A 25,609-nucleotide genomic window follows, 5' to 3' on the forward strand; every position below is an offset into this window, starting at 1 on the left:
TTATGTGCTTACTGTGTTTCCCCTGTCCTGTCGCGTGTCTGCCGTAAGCTCGACACGGAGACGGGGACCCCATGTTTCGTTCACTGCTGCATCCGCAGTGCCTAGCACGGACCCCGGCACATAGCTGTTCAGCACATTTTTGTTGAATAAAAGAGGGGAAAAAAGAGAGCGAGGAGCACCTGGACGCTCACACAGCAACATCTGTGCTATTTTTCAAAGGACAAAGGAAAACAAAGAACTTTAGTAAAAGAATCCAATTTACTTCAGTTTAAGGCAAATTCCACACAGAGACTGTCTCAGAGACGGGCACAGGACCAGACAGCATAGAAACGCCACCGTCATGCATGATGGGGAGGGAAGCAGTGTCTGCAACAGATGCGGTGTGGCCTGGTCTCCACCAGGCATGGGAGATTCAGTGGGCAGAGGAGCCCCATGCAGCAGGAGGGACTGGCATGCATGACCTGTTCCCCAGATGGGTAAAGGCTGGGCAGCTGGGGTGGGGGCCCAGGCATGAGATCATCTTTCTCACCTTTCCCACAACAGGGGCAAGGGCTCTGGCTCAGAGGCCAGGAGCCCAAGGCTGAGGGACTAGGGTGGATATGGGGTGATGGGATGGAACAGGGTGACCCTAGAGCCAAGACGGCCTTAAAGGGCAGCACTAGTGAGGAGTGGGATGGGGGAAGCTGGACACAGGATAACTGTGGACTCTCAGACTATCAGAGCTGAAGGTAAACCCAGGGCCATCTGGTCAACCCTCTTGCCTTACAGATGTGGAAACTGAGATCCAGAAGGTAGAAAGGCCTTGCCTGGGTTCCTGCAGCCAGCAGGGGCTGGAGGCAGGGTTGAACCCAGGGATCCCCCATCCCCATGGGATAGAGGGGCAGTGTCAGAGTGCTGGAGCAGGGCTGCTTTTTGCCCAAGCCTCCAGGTGGGTGGTAAAGGATTGCACCCCAAGGACCCTGGGCAGCCTCTGGGGAAAGAAGGGGCTGTCTGAGGCCAGGAGCCAACTGCGAAGGTCTCTATGGGCCCAGACCAGGAGAGGCCTGTGGATTTCTGTCTAGAACCAGCATCATACTGGGCTGGAGAGGCACCAGAAAGGACTCCGTGCCTGATAAGCTTCCGTTCCTCGCCCACCACGCGGCCTCCATCCATTACCACCGCGTCCCCTTCATGGGTCTGTAGTACTCCCACTGCATGCAAGGGTCCCAGCGAGGGGGTCACGTGTTTGGGCATTCCTCAAAGCCCAGCAGCCTCATGGGGTTCATTGGCAACAGGGACAGGATAGATACTGAGGTGGGGGTCAGGGGGCTGGTATAGGAGTAGATACCACAGGAGCAGGGGACCTGGTGGTGGGAGGCTCAGCCCAGGCTCAGGGTGATAAAGGAGCAGACGAAGATTGCCCGGGTGGGCTGAGGGGGACCCCAATGGTCCTGATTAACATCTTCCTGGCTGGTCCAGAACCAGGCGTCGGTGAAAGAAGAGAAGGAGGGGCCCAGATCCCCAACTCCATCACCTGTACCTCCAGACTTCAGGGTGTGGGGCAGTATGGGAGGAGTCTCCAGAAGCCCCGCCCCGCCAGCCTCCCAGGCACACGTGTTCCATAGGCTGGGCAGGGTGGACCGCAGCAGGGTCTGGGCGCCCCGCCTACCTTTCTACTGGCCTAAGCCCCAGCCATCTGAGCAGACCACATGCTCAGATGTGCGTGTGCAGCGGGGAAGCTGGGGGTGTGCGGGCCGGAGACTGTGGGGGAGAGCGAGCAGTGGCCATGGGCGGGGAGCGTGGGCGGATGCCCTGTGCCTTCATGTAGGACACCAGTTGGTCGGGGATCTCGGCCAGCACGTCACGGGCCAGGCGCGCCATGCTCAGCACGTGGTTGCCCGTGCGGTCCACGTAGTCCCTGAAGGGCACGAACTGTCCAGCAGGGGGAAGCAGGGTGAGGCCAGGTCTCCCTCTGGACACCAGGCCCCACCCCCAAATCTCCAGGCCTGGGCTCCTGTCCCACTCCTGCCCAGCCTCTGCCTGGCTTGACCCAAGCCTTCCTCAGCATAGTGATTCTCTAAAGGGTGGCATCATAGTCATTGTTCTTTCATTCACTCAAAAAATAACTTATTGAACACTGTTCATGCCAGGACACACAACTGAACAAGATTCCTTAATCTCTGATTAAGTATCTGCACCAAGCAGAGGCACTTAGCAGAACTTAGCAGACACTCAGGAAATGCTGAAGGGAATCCCTGGTTTCTGGGAAATGGACCCTGCAGGTCTCCTCCCACCTCTGCAGCAGAGTCCCTTCTGTCTCTTTGGGTTCCCTTTCTGGCCCAACACCTACAGTTCCACTCCTATGGCTTCCTCCCAGGAGATGTCTGCCTCCCCCATGCCCCCCTACCCCCGACTCCCGTGCCTCAGGCTCACTTCTGCCTCCAGGCCTTTGCACGCACCTCCCAGACTGCCCTTCTTCAGTTGCTAGCCCCCCAGCTTTGGTCTCCACATCTGGAATGATCCCTCCCCCATTTTAATTTTTTTAATGGGGGTGGAGGCAGTATGGAGACCGTCGGGGGTTTTTATTTTATTCTGAATCTCCTAAGCACCAGGCACTCAGTCTGCAGCAGAGTCACAGAGGGGTGTGTGCTTACTGAGGTGCATTCTGAGGCTTGACTAGACAGGGATTCCCTGAGGACAAAGACCTGTCTGCTGTTACATTTGCCATTCTCCGCGGAGAGGCTGGCACTGATTCAGTGAACCAGGCAACACTCATTCTTGAAAAGGGCTGCAGCAGCCCTTTAGACACCGCCTCCACCTTCATAGGGTTTGCCATCTCACTTCGGAAGGCAGCCCAGCAGAAAGCAACAGAAGGTGTGAGAAACTAGGCCTCTGTGTTCTACAGGAGACGCTGCAGGCTCAGGGAGGGCAGGGTGTGAGCGTTCCAGTTGGGGTAACACCAGGCTAGGGGTGAGTCTCAGACATGGTGGGGGGGTGTCCAGCCCCACAACTGACTCCTATCTCCTTCTATGATGGCCAAGCCATTTTAGGACTACCAATGCCTCCCTCCAGGGCCCCTTTCCAGAGAAGCCCCCAGAAGGGGGAGTGAGGTCAGCCTGGCTAGGGGGGCTCTTCTGTTTTCTGTGGGGAAAGCCAAGGTCTGGGCTTCACCTGGACAATGTCCCGCTCGGCCAGCTTTCCCCGGGAGGAGATCCGCACATCATCGCCATCTAGTTCCACCATGGCTGTTGGGGGGAGGGGGTAAAGACAAGGGATGGGGGAACTAACCGGAGGGCACCTGAGCCCGGCAGGACAGAGGCCGCCGGCCCAGGCCCCCGCGTCAGAGATGAGAAAGCTGAAGCCAGGAGACAGGAGGAGCCCAGTCCCGGGCAGCCCTCCCTGCCCCCACCCCGCGCAGGATCCCAGGGTGGAGGCTGGAGGAGTGACTTGGGGCCTCCTCCCCACAGCCTTGGGGTGTGGGCGTGGGGTACGCACCTTGACACACCCCTCCCTGTGCAAACAAACGCACTCTCACACCCTGCCTGCTCACCCAGACAGTCTCACACAGACCGGGGTATGAGTCCTTGCTCTTTTGGGAGGGGTCACTCCCAAGGGCCTGAAGCCTCTGGGGAAACATGTCAGGGGGCAGTGGGGACTCACCGTCGAACTCTGCCTGGCCCACGCCGATGATGATGATGGACATGGGGAGTTTGGCAGCCTGGGAGGCAACATGGGAGATGACACGGGAGGTGGAGGTGGGTGGGAGGGGTGGGGGCCCAGCCAAGGGGCCAGTTAAAAGGAAGGGGAGATTGTGGGTAGGGAAGGGAAGGGGTGGGCCACAGAAGAAAGGAAGGCAGTCAGGGAAGAATTGGAGAAGTGGAGGATGGAGACACACAGAGAAACACAGAAAAAGAAGGAGGCGGGAAAGAGGGCATAGACCAAAGGGAACGGAGGTGGGGACACCAGAGAGGAAGTGGGAATCGAGAAGGAGGGAGGCAGAGGGGAGGCGGGTCACAGGTCTGCTTCTGCAAGACACCCCGTCCTCTCCTCTGTCTCTGGACCTCCATCATGTGGGACAGCTTTTACGTGGGCCTGGAGGGAGGGCCAGCTGTGGCCAGAGCCCCTGTGCAGGGAGACCACCCCGTCTCCACCTCTTGGGACCTCCCATCTCTTCTACCTGGCCAAGCCGGGCTGGGGTCTGGGGCAGCAGTCCCAGAGGTGGGTTAACGAGAGAGCCATAGGAGTCTGGAGGGAGTGGACCACCCAGTGTGATGAAGAGGTAGGTACAGAGTTTGTCAGTAGGATCCTTCATCAGCCGGACCCCCTTTGCCCCCCAAACCCTGCTGTTGGCCCTCCAGGTTCTACAGCGAGAAACCAGGAGTGGTCCCGAAGAGGGCAGGGAGAAGAGAGGCCATGCCCCACAGGTCTCCGCAAAGGAGGCACTTCCCCACCCCCTGTCCCCACGCCCCGCTCACGTTGACGATCGCCTCCTTGGTCTGCGCCATGTCCGAGATGACCCCATCTGTGATGATGAGCAGCACCGAGTACTGGGAGCCGTCCTGCACTGCGGCCGCGTTCCTGGGGCAGGGCAGGGGGTGGCGGTCTGTCTGCTGGGACGCTGGGCACGCCGTCCCCCCACACAAGGACCCTGAACACTGGTGTGACAGCTCTTTGGTGGAAAGGGGATCTTTTTAGGGTCAGGGCACCCCCATAAGTAAATCAGTGGGAAGAGACACGCCCTCCCACCTTCCTGAAAGGATGGGGAGGGAAGGAAGCCCCTTGTGAGCTGCGGGGAGGGCTGTCCAGTGACCCCGTGCTCACCTGGCCACATGGGTGACCACGGGGGCGAAGTTGGTGGGGCCGTAGAGCTGCACCGTGCGCAGACTGTGGTGGTAGGCCTCTAGGATGCCATCGATGCCGCAGCACGAGGGGTTCTCCTGGTTGCCATTCTGGGAGCACAGCGGGTGGGGAGCTGAGCCCAGGAAGGAAGGAGGGGTGGGAAGGAGGGCAGAGGGGTGGTCTGGGGGGGAGGCTGGGCCAGGATGGAGGAGGCCTGCAGGCCTGGGCCCTCCTAGACTCTTCTCTGGTGGGGGCTTGGGGGTGGGGGCTGGGGAGAGAGCCCCAGGGCCCACCATGACGGGCCCCACAAGCTCCAGGTGCGCAGTGTCCAGACGGGCTCCTTGTCCTACTCCCTGTGTCTGCTGAGACACATCCTCCCATCCTAGAATTACCTGCAGTTGTTCAGACCCCAACGCACACCCTTTTTATCCTCATTTCTGAGGTCTTAGGGAATAGTTCAGCCATGACTCCACTCCACCTCCACCAGGGTCTTGTTGGGAAAAGGAGGGCAGAGCCCACTGTGGGTGGCTTCACAGGGGAGATGATTGTGACCGAAGTGGGGAGTGGGGTTCTGATCTGAGCTCTGATACAAGTCCCGCTCCAAGCCCCAGCAGGCAGCCTGCCCCGACAAAGCCCGCAGCTCAAGTCCCCAGGTGGGCAGGATGGGCAAGGCCTCCCTACCCCAGGCCACAGCCCTTTCTCCCGGGGGTCTCCTACCAGTGGGAACTCATGGGACACCCTGCCATCCGGGGGCAGCTTGGCCCCGAAGCCGAGGGCGGGGAACATCTTGTCGCTGTCGTAGTGCTGGATGATCTCCCCGACGGCGGTCAGCGCCAGCGCGTAGGCGTTCAGCTGGTAGGGGCTCATGTAGTGCAGCGACGTGGACTGCGAGGGGTTCCCTGCGAAGTGGGTACAAGGGGGTACACTGGATGGCCCGGACATGCCAAGTCACCGGGCTCGGAATGCAGAAGGGGTGTCCAACGGCACCCCTTTCCTTCCCTTACTGAGCGTTCAATCCTTGAGCAAACCATGGCTGCGAAACCCTCCGAATGGAGCCTGAGTCCCTCCTCTGTGAATCTAGCCTCTTGCTCGTAGGACTGCAGCAGCCTGATCTCCAGGTCTCTGCCCTGTGTCCACACTCAGCACACCCACCAGGCTGAGTCTACATCAAAACTCACCTAATCACACCTCTTCTCTGCTCAAAATGCCCCGATGTTTCCATTTCACCCAGAGCTGAATCTAAAGTCCTTATGAGGGCCCACACAGCCCCACTGGAACTGGCCTCCAGTGACACCTCTCCGCATCTCCTACCATCCCGTTACTCCCTCGGTTCCAGCGTCTAGCCATCCCCGCCTCAGGGCCTTGGCAAAGACTGTTCCCTCCACTCTGGGACATCCTTCCACAGATGTGCGCATGCCTTCCTCCCTCCCTTTTCAGGTCTGCTGTGGTCTTCCCTGGAGCCTGTTGAAAGCTACAGTCCCCACCCCTCTTCCTGGCTTGTTCTCCATAGCCCTTGTTACCACTGATATGGTCCATATATTAGTTACTTGTTTATTAACGAGAGTAGTACAGCACAGGCTGCCAAGTATTAATCCTTTTTCTACTTCCTGCTGTGTGATCTTGGATACGAATGCGTAACCACTCAGCCTCAGTCTCCCCAGCAGTAGAATGGGGGTAATAATAGTCCCCAGGCTTCCCTGGTGGCTCAGATGGTAAAGAACCTGCCTGGAATGCAGGAGACCTGGGTTCAATCCCTAGGTTGAGAAGATCCCCTGGAGAAGGGAATGGCAACCTACTTGCAGTATTCTTGCCTGGAGAATCCCATGGACAGAGGAGCCTGGTGGGCTACGGTCCATGGGATCGCAAAGAGTCAGAGACAGCTGATCAACTAACACTATACTATACTATACTAATAATAGTCCCCGCCTCACTGGACTACTGTGAGGATTAAACATATGTTACTGTAACTCTCCTCATTGTTATGAATACTAAGCACCGTACCCCCTGGCCGCCCCCCCAGTTCTGATGTCTCAGCACTCTGCCGTGGTAGGGCCTTGCAGAGAGAGGTTTCTGACAAGCCTGCAGACTACCAGACCTGAGGAATTTCTGATTGTGCAGGGCTTAATGCAGGTGCAGAGTCCAAGGAAGGCTGTCATGGCTCTAACAGTTAGGCACTGATTGCTCCCAACCGCTCAGTCACCCTGGAGAAGGTCAGGGAAGGAAGGAAGCTGGGGCAGCCGAGCAGAGGCGAGGCCTGGAGCCCCCGGGTGCCCCACCTCCCAGTCCTGCCTCTGCCTCCCCTCCAGCCTGCAGGCTGGCCTGCACATCATGCTCCCGCTCGTGCTCGGTCGCTCAGTCGTATCTGACACTTTGCGACCCCAGGGACTGTAGCCCGCCAGGCTCCTCTGTCCGTGGGATTCTCCAGGCAAGAATACTTGGAGTGGGTTGCCATGCCCTCCTCCAGCGAATCGTCTCAACCCAAGAATCAAACCCGAGTCTCTTACATCTCCTGCATTGGCAAGCAGGTTCTTTGTCGCCAGTGCCACCTGGGAAGCCCTGGACTGCACAGGGGCTGTGCAGTCTGATCCTGCGAGGAGACACCCCTGCTCCAGGGCTCCCCACAGCGTGGCTCTCCTATTCCCCCAGGGAGGCTGTGTGTCCTCAAGAGCAAGGCTCAGGGTATGTAGGCCCAGAGCCCGGCTTTGTGAGTGACCACGATCCAATCAGCGAATGCCTTTGCCACCTTGGCTGTATCTTTGGTTCTCCAGGCCCAAGTTCCTCCTCTTTGGGAGGATGAGGCCAGAGAGTATGGAAGACCCGGCGTCCAGCTAGGGACAACTACCACAGTCCTGAAAAGCCCTCCCTTTTCCAGGCCCCTAGCCCCCACCCAGCTCCTTGGCCCATGCCCGCTACTCACCATTGGAGGCTGTGAAATCAATGGCCACCGTGAAGTTGATCTGGGTCCTAGAAGAAGGAGGACAACAGGGGAGTTAGCTGGCCAAAGGCAGGGCTGTGGGGAGGGCGAAGCGTACTGGACCGGAGTGAGAACCCCGGCTTCCGCCCCAGCCCTGCTGCATGCCATGTATGTAGTCTGGGTGAAGCATTTGTCTCCTTCAGGTCTGGAAAACTGGAAGCGTAGCGTCAGCCCCGCCTTCCCCCAGAGGACGGCTGTGAGCATTAAAAGAGTGAGGCAGTGGGACAGCTCTCCAAAGATGTTTACGTTCTGCTGGGCACATGTCTACGATTACTTATTTCCTCTCCAAACCCTGCCCCTGGGCCCACCGGAGGCCAGTGAAGTAGGGTTTCCCTGTATTCCTGGCTCAAATTTGGAGTCAGATTCAGGGTTAAACCCGATTTAGCCTTACTGTTTAACCTGGCCAAAAAAAAAAAAAAAAGACAAACAGGCATTGTGCATCTCCTGAGGGAAGAACAAAACACCACCCATGAAGCTGTCTTGCCAAAAAAATGGAACTGGAATCCAGCTGAGCTTCCAGAACTATCTACCAGCGGTTTACAGGAAACACAGGGGACAGAGGAATATGTTAAGCGACACTGGGGGGGATGCAGGGGGAGCCTGTGGGAAATTCTGTAGGAGCATTACTGGAAGGTCCCCCCTGGGCCGGCAGCATCAGGATCACGTGGGAATCTGTGAGGAGTCTCAGGCCCCCAGTGGACCTACTGAACCAGAATCCCTTGGTGGGGTGCAGGAATTTGTTTTAACAAGCCCTTCAGGCACTTGGGGAAACCACTAGATGAAAAGATAACGAGGAATTCCCTGGTGGTCCAGTGGTTAGAACTGGACGCCTTCTCTGCTGAGGGCATCCCGGTTTAATCCCTGGTCAGGGAACGAAGATCCCACAAGGAGCGGCGTGACCAAAAAACAAGATAATTATGAGACAAATCAACCAATCGCAATATATGGACCTTGCCTTGATTTTACATTCAAATAAGCCAATTCAAAAACATTATAAGACAACTGGAGAAATTTGAATACTGACTAGACAGTTGGCATTAAGGAACTACTTGGTTTTTAGGTGTGATTTTGGTATTGCTGTTATATTTTACAAAGAGAGAGTCCTTTTCTATTTTAGAGACACATCCTGAAGTAATTAGGGGATGAGATATGATGTCCGGATTTGCTTCAAAATAATTGGGTGGAAGGGTGAGTGTGTGGAACAAGACTGTCTGTGAGCTGGTAACTGTCGAATCTGGGTGGCGGGTACTTGGGGGCTTATCATACTGTCTCTCCACTTTTGCCTGTTTGGAATTTTTCCATAATAAAAAAAAATTAGGTTTTGAGGATTCATATTCAGGGTTAAAACTTTCTGAGGGTTTGGCTGTTCTGGGTTCCGTGCCAGATGCTGACAAAACAAAGCTGACAAGACACGAATCCCTGATAAAGTCTAGTCTTGTGATTCTCACACACAGTGAGTGTAGAGTCACCAGGGGAGCTTGTTTACAAAGACTGTCCCAGGGCCTCCCTCCCAGGGAGGGAGTTGGTCTGAGATGGGGCCCCAGAATCAGCAAACATCCCCTGCCTTCAAGCAGCGATTCTGAGGAGGGGGCTCTAGGATCACACCCGGGAAAACTCTGTTCTGAGTTGTGACCATGGATGATATACGGTGAGGTTCACCTTGGGCTTCCTGGGTGGCGCTAGTGGTAAAGAACCCGCCTGCCAATGCAGGAGACATAAGAGACCCGGGTTCGATCGCTGGGTCAGGAAGACCCCCTGAGAAGGGCATGGCAGCCCACTCCAGTATTCTTGCTTGGAGAACCCCATGGACAGAGGAGCCTGGCGGACTACAGTCCATGGGGTCACAAAGAGTCCACACGACTAAAGTGATTTAGCACGCACGCAGGGCTCACCTCACCTGCACCGAGCTGACAGTCCCTATCAGAAACCACAGCTCTCGCTCCACTTGATCACAGCTGAGCTGCTGCTCAGTGAACCTTCCATCTTCGGGAAGGGGGAAGGACATGGTGAGCAGGAGACCCCACCCAGGGTATGCTGGCCAGAGAGAGTCCTCCCCACACGCCTTCCCCCTTGTCTGCTGCCCTCGGCCAGAGCATTCAGTAGACGCCAAGCTCTGAGGGAGAAGGAGCCACAAGGTGGCAAGAGGTGGTTCTGGCCTGCGGGACTGCAGCTGAGGGACCCTGTCAGCCTGGCTCTTCCAAATAGAGCGTGAGAGAAGGGACTGCCCTGGTGGTCCAGGCGTTAAGACTGCACCTTCCAATGCAGGGGGTGAGAGTTCAAAGCCTGGTTGGGAAGCTAAGATCCCATATGCCTCGTAGCCAAAAAAACAAAACATAAAATAGAAGCATTGTTGTAACTCTTGAGAATCCCTTGAACTGCAAGGAGATCAAACCAGTCAATCCTAAAGGAAATTAGTCCTGAATATTCATTGGAAGGACTGATGCTGATGCTGAAACTCCCAATATTTTGGCCATCTGATGCGAAGAACCGACTCATTGGAAAAGACCCTGATGCTGGGAAAGACTGAAGGCAGAAGGAGAAGGGGACAACAGAGGATGAAGTGGTTGGATGGCATCACCGACTCAATGGACATGAGTTTGAGTAAGCTCCGGGAGTTGACGATGGACAGGGAAGCCTGGCGTGCTGCAGTCCATGGGGTCGCAAAGACTCAGACATGACTGAGCGACTGAACTGAACTGAATGTTGTAACAAATTCAATAAAGACTTTACAAAATGGTCCACATTAAAAAAAAAAGGTGAGGGAGAGGCGGGCTTTTTCACTCCTTAAGTAGTCTTTCCTGCTCTGGTTCTGAAATGGCTCAGGAAAGGAAAGGACTGAAAAGCAGGTACTTTTGTTGAAAAGTGACTCCCTGCAGACTCACCTCTCCTGCCTAAGGGCAAGGACAGGCTGCTCAGCAACCAGTTCCATCTCTGACTCCGACAAGGGGACAGAGGCACCCAGAGCCTTCCTCCTGGTCCAGGTGGGTGAGGGAGGAGAGAATCCCTAGACAAACGCCTCTATCAGCTGCCTGCCTGGACACGCACGCTGGCCTCTCGCTCCCTAGAGCTGACGGCTCCCTCACCCAGGCTCTCCAGAGTGTGAAGAGAGGAGAGGAGGAGGGCCAGGGCTTGCCTCTGTGAGCGCCCTCTCAGCAAGATGACGAGACCTCACAGCACCCAGCCCTTGGACTCATCCATCTCTCTCACACCCCTCCTCATAGCTATGAGGCAGATTCAATGGCGGTGGTGGTGGCGGTTGAGTCGCTCGGTCGTGTCTGACTCTTTGCGACCCCATGGACTGTAGTCCGCCAGGCTCCTCTGTCCATGGTGTTCTCCAGGCAAGAATACTGGAGCACGTTGCCATTTCCTTCTCCAGGGGATCTTCCAAACCCAGGAATCGAACCCAGGTCTCCTGCATTGCAGGCAGATTCTTTACCAACTGAGCTACAAGGGAAGCTTGGTGGATTCATTACTATGGAAGAAACGCAGCATGTGACGGTGAGATGAACCCTGCTGCTGACTAAGCGGCGTGGCCTCGGACATCTGTAAAATGGAGATAATCATCTTCCCTGGCCCCCTGTGTCCCGTAAATTGGGGGCAGTCTGCCCACGGACAGAGGAGCCTGGCGGGATATAGCCCATAGGGTCACACAGAGTCGGGGACAACCGAAGCGACTTAGTGTGCACGCATGCAAATGGGAAGGATAAACAGGATGAGGGCTGCTTGAAAATTACCATGGGATGTCAGGGGTGGTTTTTCAATAGGATAGAGCACAGAGCAGTTCTGATGGGGGAAGGAGCAAGGGCAGGGGCTGGAGTTGACGTTGGGGAGGGACGGGTAGGCCTCTGGGGGACTGCGGTAAGGGCGTGTGCTCAGCGGGGACAAGGAGAGCTGCAAGCCTGCGGGCTGCAGGCTCGAGGCAGCAGGGAGGCACGTCATGGGAGAGTAAGTGTGGCTTCCCAGGGCCTGACTCCTCCCTCTGCCCTGAGAACCAGGTGGCCGAGCGCTGGCTTGGCTGGGATGAACCTTTGGCAATGGCCCCGCCTGTCTCCTTTCCAGACAGGTGTAGTCACTCACCTGCCTGCACCTGTGGGCTCTCAGCTACCCACACCCCTGCCCTGGCACCTGTCCTGGCAGGGAGCGTGCTGGGCAGGACCTCACTGCAGAGTCAGGCTCTTTCTTCATGAGCTGTTTGGCTGGAGTCTCCAGGTTTCTCTGCTTGCCTTGGCCCGGAGGCCAACCCCTCTGGTTCTCTCTGTTCCTTAAACTTGTGTGGGATCATCCCCTGGCCTCTGTCCCAGTTTCTCCTGTTCCTCATAGGTCCCTAATGACACTGGGCAGGTTAATCACTGCCTCCCAGACAGACCATAGGTATCAGAAGCTCAGAGCAGGAAGGAACCTTAGAACTCACTTAATTCCAACCTCTCCGTGTGAGCGGAGGAGATGGATGCCCAGGGAGGGAAAGTGATATGCCCAAAGTACCCCAACCAGTTCACGGCAAAGAGGGGCCTAGGGCCTGGGCCTCCTGATGCCTAGATCAGGGCCTTTCCACCTCCCTAAGCCCTTAGTTCTCTTTGTCATGGAGTCTCATGGAGTCCCCACCACCTGCAGGTCCCCTCGGCACAGAGACCGCCCACGACCCAATCAAGCCCCCATGGCTCAGCAGCGCCCTCTGCAGCCACATCAGGGCCCTGCAGCGCTCTGGGGAGTCGTCTGAGCCCAAATACTGGAGGTCTGATCAGAGCCCAGCATCCCAGGCTCTGGCCAGGACCTCAGAGAGGCCAGGTGGGATCAGTTCGGCTCAGGTCCGTGTGTGTGGGCCCCTTCCCTCCCCCTGAGGCCAAAGAAACCAGGCTGCATCTCTTCTCACCCTCCTTTGATGTAATCGAGAAACGTGCACTCTGACTCCACAGCAAAGGAAAGCAGCGTGACCTTGAAAACAAAAAGAGGCTTGGTCAGCGGGGAGCACTGAGCGGGGAGGGGGTGCGGGGAGCTTTGCAGATGGTGATGGAGCCCCCAGCATGTGCCAGGTTTGCCCACATCATTGCAAACAGTGCCCATGACAACTCTGTGAAGTACTATTATTATCTCCACTTTCCAGCCCAGGAAACTGAGGCTCAAAGAAGTGATGCAGTGTGTCCAAGGACACTACCAGGACGTGGCCAAGGAAGATGGGAACTCAGATCTGTCTGGCCCCAGACCCTGTGCTCTTGACCTTGATGCCAAACTGCATCCTGGAAGGGCCCTGTCTCTGTCACTGGAGTACAGGGGCTCAAGCCGAGGAACTGAGTTTTCTGTGAGTGGACACGGGTGCGGAGGGAGAGGCGGGGTCCCCCCGACACAGGCCTAAGATCTGTCAGTGCTGACAAGCTTCGTGCTTCCATATTAATCCACTACCTATTAATCCTGAAGGGCTTCCTGTTGGCTCAGTGGTAAAGAATCCACCTGCCAATGTAGGAGACCCAGGTCGATCCCTGGGTCGGGAAGATTCCGTGGAGTAGGCAATGGCAACCCACTCCAGTGTTCTTGTTTGGAAAATTCCACGGACAGAAGAGCCTGGTGGGCTACAGTCCATGGGGTCACAAAGCGTTGGGACAGGACTGAGCACGCACATATGCATTAATCTTGAAATATGCCTCTTTGGTTTGCACTTGTTTTAAACCTTACTTGTCCCACCTCATTCCTCTAGCATTGCCCGATCTCTACCCTCTCAGACCCAAGCCCCTCCTAAGTAGCCTGTCCTTTCCCTGGAGGTAACTGAGCACCTGAGGCCCCCTTGCCTAAGCAGATGCTGCTTGACCTATGCCCCTGCCAACTTTGGCATCAGCTTTCCCAAGACAGGCAACTACCTGGCAGTGGGTTATGATAATGATTTAGGATCGTGGAGACAAATGAAAGCTTGGCAGTTCAGACCAGTTCAATCGCTCAGTTGTGTCCGACTCTTTGCGACCCCATGGACTGCAGCACACCAGGCTTCCCTGTCCATCAACAACTCCCGGAGCTTGCTCAGACTTATGTCCATCGAGTTGGTGATTGCATCCAACCATCTCATCCTCTGTCATCCCTTTCTCGTCCTGCCTTCAATCTTGGCAAAGTCAATTAAATGAGGCGAGAATGGGGCGGGGACAGTTTACCAGGGTCTGAGAATTCCACGCTAGGATTTGTAGCGCCCCCTACTGGTACAGATTCTGTCATCTTTATCAACTCGGTGGGGAGACCACGTAGGGCTTCCCCTTGACAAAGCGGATGAGCCATTAGCCCAAATAACGGAGAGTCTGTGAGTACTGAGTTGGGCCTTGGAGACGCCCATTCGCTGTGGATGGACAAAGCCTCCCTAGTCTCTAGGAGTGGACTGTGGCAGTGGCCTCTCCTCTATGATCATTAGACTCCACGGGAAGCTTTTAAAACATCTTGCGGCTGGACTGAAGATCCCAAACCAATATCATCAGGCTTTCTGGAGTAGGGATATGGCTCTGGCTTATTTTTGGCTCCTCACTTGAGTTTAACATGCAGTCAGGGTTGAATCCCGCTTCAGGCCCTGGGATGAAGCAATTAATTGCTGAACTTGGCTGGCCATATGGATTGACTCAGGGACCTGGTACTCAGAGTGTGGTCCCTGAACAGCAGCATCAGCATCACACTGATGCTGGGTAGAAATGCAGACTCTTGGCATTTCAGCAAGATCCCCAGGAAATCCTGCACATAGCAAGTAAAGTATGGGAAGCACTAAATATAGATTCCTGGGCTCCCAGCCTGGGTTTCCTAAAATGGAACCCCAGGGACCTGGCCTGGGCATCTGTATTTTAATAGGGATCCTGAACCCTGAGTAATTTTTTTTTTTTTATGGTAAAGATTGGGAAATGCTGGATCAAAGGAAAGTCAGGAGATCTGGGCCTAGCCCTGCCCCTTCCCTAACTCACTGTGTGACCTGAGACATCATGTCCCCTCTCTGGGTCTCAGTTTCTTTATCGCTAAAGCAAGAAAGTTGGATGAGATCAGTGGGTTTCATACCTTATTTATTTATTTTTTTTTAGCTGTACATCTAATATTTCTTAGCTGGGGAATGTGCTGCCCTCTCAAGGGGCATTTGGGAACACGAGGGAGAGCTTTGGGGTCTCACAATGACTGGGGTTCTACTGCTAGCTATGGGCTCAGGCCAGGGAGGCTAAGCATCCCACCACATATGGGCAAGTCCTGTAAAACAAAGAATTATTCGGCCTCAAAGGCTGACAACATCCCCACTGAGAAACCCTGCAGCTTTGGACAAGAAATATTACTCCACGCCTGCATGTGAAGCAGTTATAATCAGAGAAGCGGTGGTCAGCAGAGTCCAGTTTACAGTCCTGCATCTCCCATGAGTCTGCCACAGCCACCCTGTGCCTTCAACAGGGTAGGGATGGTATATTAGACCCATCTTACAGATGGAGAAAATAAGGTTCCTTGGAGGAATCCTGGGGGCCCCCGCCTGTGACCTCGTCTGGTCTGGAGTTGCCGTTGCCCTGACTCAGATGGCTGCGTTTGGCTGTATTTGCTCCGGGGTGGTGGCCCTCTAGAGTGGGAGGGACTCTAGAGGGTACAGACTTGGGTATGTTTGTGCTGCTAAGACATCAGTTTGTTCTATAAATGCTTTGGTGGGCTCTACCTCAGGGCCTTTGCACATGCTGATCCCTACAGCTAGAACTCTTTTTCCTTGATATCCTTAATCCTTAGCTCCCTCACCTTGCTTAAATCTCTGCTTAAAGGTTATCTTCTCAGAGAAGCTTTCCTTGACTATTTTATATAAAATAGCAAGTTTTGGCCCTTGCATTCTCTATCAATTTATCTCACTATACTTTTAAAATTAATTTTTATTGGAGTATAGTTGCTTTACAATGGTGTGTTAGTTTTTTCTGTATAGCAAAGTGAACCAGCTGTATATTTACATGTATCCCCTCTTTTTCGGATTTTCTTCCCATTTAGGTCACCAAAGAGCACTGACCTGTGCTACTCAGGAGGTTCTCATTAGTTATCTGTTTTACGCATAGTATCAATACTCTGTATATGTAAACCCCAGTCTTCCAATTCATCCCACCCCTACCCCTTGGTATTTGTTTGTTTTCTATGTCTGTGTCTCTTTCTGCTTTGCAAGTAAGATCATCCATGTCATTCTTCTGGATTCCACACTTCACTATACTTTTTCCCACAGCACTCCCAACCACCTGACGCACACAGGTATTTGTGGGTGCACTTGTCTCCTGTCCCCACCCCCCAACTAGACAATAAGCACCAGGGGGCCAGGGATTTGCATCAGTCTTATTCCCTCCTGCCCCAAACAGTGCCTGGCACTTAGGAGCACACACTAAATATTTGTTGAAGAAATGCAGGAATGTGCTGAAGATCAGCCGCTGGAAGCCGCCGCTGGGCCAGGGTAATCCCAGGGTGGTCTCGGTTAAGGAGGGGCCGTGTCCACAGCAGCTGCAAGCTGCGGATTTAATTGTTGTGCTCACTGCCTTGTCTACCACCTTCCAGCTCTGTGACCTTGGTTGAGTCACTTCCCTGCCTGAGGCCTTGGTTTCCGCTCTTGTGACGAGGGGATGATAATGCCTGCCTCTTAAGGAAACAACCTGTGAAAAGCACCCCAATGGGGAATTTCCCAGAGTAAGAGCCCAATAAGTTCAAGTCCTTTTCCTTCCTGCAGGAAGAGCCCCTCACGGGAGTTTCTCTCTGGGATTTTTCATCCTGAATCACAGGGCCCATCCCCCCGACCCCCATTGCTCTGTCAGCCCCACCCCTCCCCACCCCTCCCCACCCCTAACCCCCAGGTCTGGTTCCCATGCCCTGCAGTAAAGCCACACAGACCACCGGACCCAGGGCGTGGCTCAGGAAGTCTACATCCGCCTCAGAGAGGGAGTGGCTACTCACTGTGCCCGAGTTCACATATTTCTTTTTCTTCATTTTCTTTTTTGGGTTTACCACCTGCCGAGAAAACAAACAAACAAAATAAAACCGAGTTACCAGCTAAGAAGGAGCGTTTCTGAACAGTCGGGGGCTGGGTGTGGCCCTGGGGCAGACGAGAAGGAGGAAGTCAAGGGTGACTTGGGAGACACAGAAGGAAGAAAGAGCTGGAGTTTAGGCACAGGTGGGAACTTCAGGTGGGAGGTCTGGCAAGCTGTGCAGGTGGAAATGGGGGAGAGAAGTCTGGGGGGAGAAACCCAGAACAGCCTCAGAACCACCACAGGTCTGAAGGCCACGCAGCGGACCCGGTGCTGCCTGACGGATTCGTAGGATGACAGTTCACTGGGAGGCTACTGAGACTGGGCACATTGCAGCCCCAAGACTACCCTGTGCCTGGATCTCTCAGTCTGTCCCATGAGGGTGTGGGGCTTCTAGAATTTACCGCATCTCAAACATCTACTCCAGAGCAGCTCTCCCACCAGAGGGGAATGAACACGGACTCCTGGGGGTCTGGGCATCACCAAAAGACCTGGCCACAAGCATATGTCTTTGAAGTCATTTCTGTTATCTTTAAATTAGCCTGTATTCCACATTTGCACTCTCTAATTATAACTGTTTCAATATTAAAGCACTGTTTTGTTCCAGATCTTCCTGTGAAGTGGGCACTGAGAAAACATCCTGTTTGTTCTGGGGTTTCCAGCACCACTGGGCACGCACACCCCCTCCCCGCCTCCCCATGTACCAGCCTCTCCAGCCCTAAGCTGCTGCACCCAAACGCCATGCAGGGGACCAGCACCCCCTAGGGGCCAGCAACCTCTCCACTCCAGGGCTGGAGTTCGAAGCCTTCTCCTCTCCCTCTCATGTCCCCAGCGTCTCCAGGGTCCCCAGGGCTGCTATGGGGTCTGCCCTCCTGTGCAAGGGGGTCCTGAGTGGCTCCCAGGACCAGGAGCTCTGTGGGCTCTGGACACAACGGTGAGCAAGACATGGCCCCCACCCCTGAGGATGTCATGGTCTTTGGGGCGGGGGGCGGGGCAGGGGGGAGGTAGGAAGTATGATAAGGGGTTCCCAGCTGGCGCTAGTGTAAAGAAGCCAGTGCAGGAGACCTAAGAGATGTGGGTTCAACCCCTGGGTCAGGAAGAGTCCCCTGGAGGAGGAAATGGCAACCCACTCCAGTATTCTTGCCTGGAGAATCCCATGGACAGAAGAGCCTGGTGGGCTACAGTCCACGGGGTCGCAAAGAGTCAGACACGACTAAAGCGACTTCGCACACACGCACGCATGTAGTATGATAAACAGGTAACATGCCTGTTTTTAGTGGGGGAGGAGGGAACAGGAGCACCCTCTTCAGACTTGGTGGGTGTGCAGGTAGGGCCTTCCTGGGGAAGGAGCATCACAGGCCGCCTCTGAGGCCCGGTAGAGGCCCAACCAGGTGAAGAAGAGCAAAGGGAGCCCCGGGGAGGCACCAGCACAAATGAAGCCACAGAGACTGAGCCAGTATGGAGGTTCAGAGAGCCTCAGATGGCATAAAGGGGCTGAAAGCGAGGGTGGGCAGAGGGACGGGGAACGGGCCAGACCCCAGGGGCTCCTAGAGCTGTGATGTATATGGCTGCTCATACACGCCCCCACCTCAGCTGCACAGAGATTGCAGGTCGCGGGGGCATGATGCTCGTGTGAAGGAGTTCGGCCTTTCCTTGTAGGTAAAGGGCCCTGTCGGACATCAGTTGGGGTGGAGGCTCCCCGCTCCCCTTGGTGAACCAGGCCGAGACAGCGGGTGAACAGCCAGGTAGTAAGCAGGGGAGCAGTGTGGTCAATTACCATTTTGTAGGCAGCTCTGGGTTACTGAGTAGAAGTGGAAAGGCCATTAGGGGGCTGTCGCAAAGCCCCCCACCCCCACAGGGGAGATGGTGACGGTGGGGGTGGACAGGAAGGAAGGGGACAAAGCTCAGAATATTCAGGTGGCAGAAGGAGCAGGATTCAGTCATGGACTGGGCGCGGGATGTGGGCAGAAGGCATCAGGGGTGCCTCCCCAGGGGCCAGAGGAGACGAGGGTGGCAGGGACTCGAGCCAGCGCATTAGTTTAGGAGGCTGAGTTCGAAGTGGCCACATACAGCTGGCCACATACACACACATCTGCGGCGGACACCCAGGCTGACGCCAGGGCCTGAGATGAGGGTCTTTCCTGGCAGAAGCCTATTCTCTCTTCAGGCACTTCAGACACTAGAAAGGCCTTCCTGAGCCTAAACTGGCCTCCCAGAGATGCCCTCCACAGTGCCAGACCTGCCCCTCGGCAGCCAGAATCTAATTTCTTTTCTCCCTGCCGGCGTTACCAGTGTGTGCAGACAGCACTTTGGCTTGCCAGTGTTGCAGTTTCTCTCGTTGTTCGCAAGGGAGCAGGGCTCAACGACCGAGAAAACAAGTCGATCTAACCTTTCCTGCTTTAAGCCTGAGAGATCATGGCCTCATCTGAGCCTGTCAAGCACCCTTAGAAGGCCAGACTCCAAGAGATCTGACCCCTTCCCTTCCCTTCCCTTCCCTAAAAATTTTCTTAGAAGACTCTAGGGACTTCCTTGGTGGTCCAGTGGTTGACTGTACTTCCAATGCAGGGGGTGGGCTTTAATCCCTGGTTGGGAAACTGAGATCCCATGTGCCATGTGGCATGGCCAAAAAAATGAGTAAATGAGAGTCTGGAGAGGGGCTTCCCTGCTGGCTCAGGGGTAAAGAATCTGCCTGCCAATGCAGGAGACATGGGTTCGATCCCTGATCCAGGAAGATCCCACATGCAGCAGAGCAATTAAACTCCTGCGTCACAACTGTGCTCTAGAGCCCACGTGCTGAGAGAGTAGCCCCCGCTCGCCACAACTAGATAAAAGCCCACACAGCAACAAAGACCCAGCACGGCCAAAAATAAAGAAATTAAAAAAAAGAAAGAGTCCAGAGAAAGAAGGAGCCTGCTGCGTGGGTGGGAGAAAAGAGACAGCTCCGTCCTTTGTCCTTGCAGAAAACAAAGCAATTAACTGTGAGTGTCAGAGCTCTTACAAAGCAATTCATCCACGTTCCATTCTCACAAATAGCCTTGTTAACTGAATTCAGCGTGGGTGTATAATAAGCACCTACTGTGTGCCTACGAGGACCCAGGCCAACGTGAACAGAGCAACAGAAAAGGCTGTCACTTAGTCTGCCCTCGGGGCGCTCCGGTCCAGCTGGAACACAAGACCTGTCCACTCGGGACAGAGATACAGGTTGAGGGAGGAACGCAAGGAGGGACTCAGATTCGGTGATGGGAGTCAAAGCCAGCTCTGCGACTTCACTCGCTGAGCGACATGAGGACAGGGCCAGCTCGTAGGATGGTTGTGAAATGTAAATCTCCTGGCACCCAGGCTCTCGACAGATGATACTAGGAGATAGCACTGACGTAATGCTCACCAGGGGCCAGGCGTGGTTCTAGTAATTTAATTCTCAGTGTGTACGGCACAGAGTGGGGCAGGAGCTCAACCAGGGTCACCCAGCTTATACACAGTAGAGCTGGGATAGGAACCCTGGGCCGTAAACGAGGGCTACAAGCATCTGCAGTTCAGTGGGTCTGGCATGAACTGTGCTGTTCATGGAGCTGCCTCACTTCTGTGCCAGAAAACAGGCCACCAGAGAGCAGGGCCTGATCTTGGTCTGTGAGGTTGGGAGCGTATCCTGAGAGAAGAGCACACACAGGCAGAGGCTCAGTGTAGAGACTGTCCTGAGGGCAGAGGCTCTTATCTGCCAAGAGACTGGGTGTCTTGTCCAAGGTTCCCCAGTCTAGATGGAGGCACCCCAGCTCCTGTCCCTCTCTTTCCTTCTAGGACAGAGAACACATTCTGCAGGCCCTGCAACTGCTCTGATGAAAGGGAGGACTCAGGACCTTGGGTCTGGAGCCAGGAACCTGCTGGTACCGTGCCCCACCAGCACTTCTATCCCCTTGCCTGATTGGAAGAGCTCTCTTCGGGGCTGGGGGTGTGGAATATAACTCAATGATCTGGAGTCGGATAAATTTAGATCATTGGCCTCTTCTGCCACTTTCTGAACTTGGGTCAAGTCCCCTCACTTCTTGGAGATTCAGTCTCTTGAACTGTGAAATAGGACAGTAACACCCACCTCACAGGAGAAGATGCAAAGACCCCAGCCCGGGCTCCCTGTGGGCCTCAGAGACTGTGGAAGCTACGTATCGTCAGAGCAAAGCCCACCTCACCTCATAGATGTTGAACTGGCTCTGCCCGCGGGCCAGCTCCCGGTAGCTGGTGGTGAACTCCCCAATGAAGTCGTGGCTGCAAGGGAAGGGCACTGCTGAGAACATGGACTCGAGGCCAGGCTGTTCACACCCATCCCACCCCATCTCATGTCCCTACGCCTGGCTCCAGCTCTGCCCAGCACCTCTGCTCCAGGGGTCCGTGCCAGCAGAGATGGTGGGGCCCTGGGAAGAGCCGAATGTCACCCATGGGGCCAGAAACCCAGCTGTAACCCAGCAAAGAGCAGGGTCTTGGAGAATGGGACTTACTTCTCATACACTGGACTGGAAGAAACAAGCTGGAATCAAGATTGCTGGGAGAAATATCAATAACCTCAGATATGCAGATGACACCACCCTTATGGCAGAAAGTGAAGAGGAACTCAAAAGCCTCTTGAGGAAAGTGAAAGTGGAGAGTGAAAAGTTTGGCTTAAAGCTCAACATTCAGAAAACGAAGATCATGGCATCCGGTCCCATCACTTCATGGGAAATAGATGGGGAAACAGTGGAAACAGTGTCAGACTTTGTTTTTCTGGGCTCCAAAATCACTGCAGATGGTGACTGCAGCCATGAAATTAAAAGACGCTTACTCCTTGGAAGGAAAGTTATGACCAACCTAGATAGCACATTGAAAAGCAGAGACATTACTTTGCCAACAAAGGTTCGTCTAGTCAAGGCTATGGTTTTTCCTGTGGTCATGTATGGATGTGAGAGTTGGACTGTGAAGGAGGCTGAGCGCCGAAGAATTGATGCTTTTGAACTGTGGTGTTGGAGAAGACTCTTGAGAGTCCCTTGGACTGCAAGGAGATCCAACCAGTCCATTCTGAAGGAGATCAGCCCTGGGATTTCTTTGGAAGGAATGATGCTAAAGCTGAAACTCCAGTACTTTGGCCACCTCATGCAAAGAGCTGACTCATTGGAAAAGACTCTGATGCTGGGAGGGATTGGGGGCAGGAGGAGAAGGGGACGATAGAGGATGAGATGGCTGGATGGCATCACTGACTCGATGGACGTGAGTCTGAGTGAACTCCGGGAGTTGGTGATGGACAGGGAGGCCTGGCGTGCTGCGATTCATGGGGTCGCAAAGAGTCGGACATGACTGAGAGACTGATCTGATCTGATCTCATACTTGGATTCTTACTTGAACCAACGAGCAGTAGAGGGTATTCTGGGCACAACTGGGGATTTTTGAATATGAAATGAATATTAGATCATATTCAAGAATTATTGTTCAATGTGTTTGGTGCTATAATGACATGTGGAGTTAGGTAGAAAAATGCCCTTATTTTTTAAGACATTCCCAATGAGATATTTAGAGGTTAAAATTCCATGATGTCTGTAACTTAAACTACATCAGCAAAACACAGATAGAGCCACTGTGGCCACGTGGAACACGTGTCTGAGTCAGGTGACAGGCTTAAAGTGTTCATTAAACTCTTCTCTTGACTTTTCTGTGCACTTGACATTTTTCCAATAACATGTTTTGAAAAGACATTTAGCACTAGGTCAGTCCAGGCAGCTTGAAGTGTTTTCTGCAGTGTTCATATCTTCTGCATCTCTGCTCCACAAGCGTGTGTTGATGCTAAGTGCAGCAGAACCTTGTACAAAGCAGAACTCCCGTCCCTTCTGTGGGTGGCTGCCTTTCACCGTCACTGTCCCATAGCGGGCGGTGGTGAACGTGCTGGCCGGAAGCACCTGCTGGAGCGTGAGACCTCGAGTCCACACTGTGTTTGTCTACATGTTTACAGCGTTCAGCCTTCAGATTATGAGCTCCTTCATGGTGGGGCCCAGTGGCATCTGGTGGCCACCTCCAGTTGTTGTTCAGTGTCTTGATCGTGTTTGACTCTTTGCAACCCCATGGACTGCAGCACGCCAGGTCTCCCTGTGCTTCACTACCTCCTGGAATCTCCTCAAGCTCACGTCCATTGAGTCGGTGATGCCAACCAACCATCTCATCCTCCTCCTCTCATTCCTTCTCCTCCTGCCCTCAATCTGTCCCCAAATCAGGGTCTTTTCAATGACTTGGCTCTTTGCATCAGGTGGCCAAAGTACTAGAGCTTCAGCATCAGTCATTCCAGTGAATATTCAGGGCGGATTTCCTTTAGGATGGACTGGTTTGATTTCCTTGCAGTCCAAGGGACTCTCAGGAGTCTTCTCCAGCACCACAGTTTGAAAGCATTAATTTTTCAGCACTCAGCCTTCTTTATGGTCCAACTCTCACATCCGTACATGACTTCTGGAAAAACCATAGTTTTGACTATATGGACCTTTGTCAGCAGAGTGATGTCTCTGCTCTTGAGTACACTGTCTAGGTTTGTCATAGCTTTTCTTCCAAGGAGCAAGTGTCTTTTAATTTCATGGCTGCAGTCACCATCTGCAGTGATTTTGGAGCCCAAGAAAAATGAAGTCTGTCACTGTTTCCATTTTTTCCCATCTGTTTGCCATGAAGTGATGGGACTGGATGCCATGATCTTAGTTTTTTGAGTGCTGAATTTTAAGCCAGCTTTTTCAAGCCACTTCCAGCTTCCCTGGCAAAGGTGAAGCATGGGGAACCCCGGGGTAAGATGATGAGGTGAGTGCTGGGTGGAAGCCTGAGGCTCACTTGCCTGTGATGTGGTTAAAGTGGAGAGAGGAGGGGCCAGGGTGAGTTGGCAGAGGTAGTGTTGGTTCTGGAGCTTCTCTATCGGAAGATGTTGGAAAGGTGAGCTCCTTGGAAGAAGCTGGGGCCCGATTTAGAGCTGCATGTGCACAGCTCTCCACGGCATCCCCTGTCCACGTCCCAGACTTAGGAGGTACCAGTGGAGACTGCAGGGCTTAAAGCCCCTCTACGACACCCCCTGTAGCACCACAGGATGCAGGGCTCACAAAAGTCAGGAGGGATGGCATACTTGGATCTGGTTCAACTGGCAAGAGCGGGTGAGGGTTCTGCTAAAGTTGCGAGAGGCCTATTCTGGTCCTGTCTATGGATTTCCAGCAATACCGGCTCCTTGGGGGCACTTAGATGCACAGAAGAGGAAGACCCTGGCCGCCCCCCGCAGTGCTGAGCTCAGCCCTCCTCGGGCTCTGCCTCACGGCTCCTGGGCCCATTCGTCTGCGTCGAAGCTCACCTCCCCCAAATCCTGCCCCCTCCAGCCCTGCTCCCTGCAAACAGCTCCTCTGAGAAGTCAAGGGCCTCCCTGCTGGATTTCAGGAAGTTTCTGAGGGACAGCTCGTCTTTAGCACTTAGATCACCCCACAATGCTTAGCCTCACACAGAGAACGTGATCACCAACGCTCAGGAGGTCACTAACATCTGCCTGTACCTTAGAACACACACATTTCAGAAAATCCTAAATTCTCCCAAGTGTGGGGGAGACTTTGGACACTGGGCTGGCCGCTAGACAACTATTTGAGGAAAAGAGGCCTCTTACTCCCCTTGCGCCAAGTTCCTGCAGGACACTGGCCTTCTGGTGCCTCAGCGGAGCTGGGCAGGGACGAGGAAAACCCAGGCCCCTCACCCCAGAGCTGCCATGCGTGGAAGGCCTGGGCATAGCTCTCTCCTCAAGAGCAAGACCCGCCCTCCCCCCAGGGGTGGCCCCCTCCCTGCTCACCTGCTGTCCTTCGGCCAGCTTACCTGCCGTCTCGATCCCAGTCGTACACCTCCACCTTGATGGTCCTGGAAGGCAAAGGGCCCGTGGTGGGATGGACTTGACCCAGCACCTGTGTGGCCTGAGCACAGGGCCCTTCTCCTGCTCTCGGGCCACAAGGGGATACAGGAACACCCAGGGCCCGTGGTGGAGACAAAGGACCAATTCTGCAGCCTCAGGTCTCAGGGACCCAGGCAGCCCCAAAACTGCATAGAGACTTCCCTGAATTTCAGGCCAGATGTAGAGAAGCAACCTCAGACTCTAGTTCACTCCGCCTTCTCCTTGGCCACCCCAAAGGGAGCATAGGTCTCAGCATGAAGCCATATTCTGAGTCTATCGGGGTGGGACTGTCGTAGGGGAAATGTGGTGTTCCCTAGATCCAAGGCCTAAGCAGGGTGGGCTCTCCTGGGGCAGAGTCACAAGACTGTGTGGTGGGACCCCGGGGTCCGAGGAGTCTGAGTGGTGGGCAGCCCCCCGACCCCACCCGTCAGGGGTGGGCTCAGGGGCCGTGACTTGGGGATGGCTCTCGGATTTTTTCCATGCCAGACTGGCTCCCGAGTGAGGGCGTAATTATCTTCACATTTTAGCCTGGCTGCTTTAATTAGTTTGTTTTGACTCCTGAGCTCCGTGCTGGGCTTTGGGAGCCCATTGTATTTTTAGCCCGTTTCCATGGCAGCAGGCTAGCAGACCAGAGGCGGAGGAGGGTGGTGGAGGGCTGCAGGTTAACCCTTGGTGCCAGCCGTCCTCCAGGGATGCACAGGGACGGGGCAGACGCCTGGGTCCCTCTGCAGGGTCAGGGTCTGGGGAGGTGGGAGAGGCATGGGGGACGCCCGAGGTCTCCAGCCTTCAGTTCTAAATGGGGCAGGCAGAGGCGGCTGCCTGGGCCGGTGTTCTATGAATATCTCATTACCCGCCCGTGGCCGCAGACCAGCTCCTCGGGGCTACATGGAGCCGGCCTTGGGGTGCTGGAGCTCCCAGAAGGAGGCGCTGTCTGCCTTCAGA

At 54.6% G+C, this 25,609-nt stretch overlaps 1 protein-coding gene and 1 long non-coding RNA gene across 8 annotated transcripts in view; one reads left to right on the plus strand and one right to left on the minus strand.

Annotated features, from left to right (window-relative positions):
• Window positions 1–239: 239 nt before the first annotated feature.
• Window positions 240–25,609, minus strand: part of CPNE5 (copine 5) — a 103,932-nt gene continuing 78,562 nt past the window's right edge. For 6 of the 7 annotated variants that reach the window (XM_086371428.1, XM_086371426.1, XM_086371427.1 and 3 more), the window contains 11 exons: window positions 24,595–24,636; window positions 20,946–21,021; window positions 16,694–16,747; window positions 12,663–12,724; window positions 7,736–7,782; window positions 5,536–5,717; window positions 4,801–4,928; window positions 4,455–4,557; window positions 3,640–3,697; window positions 3,151–3,224; window positions 240–1,911 (listed from right to left, as the gene is read on the minus strand). In XM_086371428.1, the coding sequence (XP_086227554.1) occupies window positions 1,693–1,911; window positions 3,151–3,224; window positions 3,640–3,697; window positions 4,455–4,557; window positions 4,801–4,928; window positions 5,536–5,717; window positions 7,736–7,782; window positions 12,663–12,724; window positions 16,694–16,747; window positions 20,946–21,021; window positions 24,595–24,636 (1,045 nt within the window). In that variant the 3' untranslated portion in view covers window positions 240–1,692. The other variant, XM_086371425.1, reaches the window with a different exon arrangement.
• Window positions 11,155–12,971, plus strand: LOC147346699 (uncharacterized). The gene is made up of 2 exons (XR_015153119.1): window positions 11,155–11,290; window positions 12,894–12,971. It is a non-coding gene; the product is annotated as an uncharacterized LOC147346699 (long non-coding RNA).

The sequence above is a fragment of the Bos grunniens genome, chromosome 23, assembly GCF_055505025.1.
Source record: "Bos grunniens cultivar Pamir isolate PY7600 chromosome 23, Bosgru_T2T1.0, whole genome shotgun sequence".
NCBI classification, from domain to species: Eukaryota; Metazoa; Chordata; class Mammalia; order Artiodactyla; family Bovidae; genus Bos; species Bos grunniens.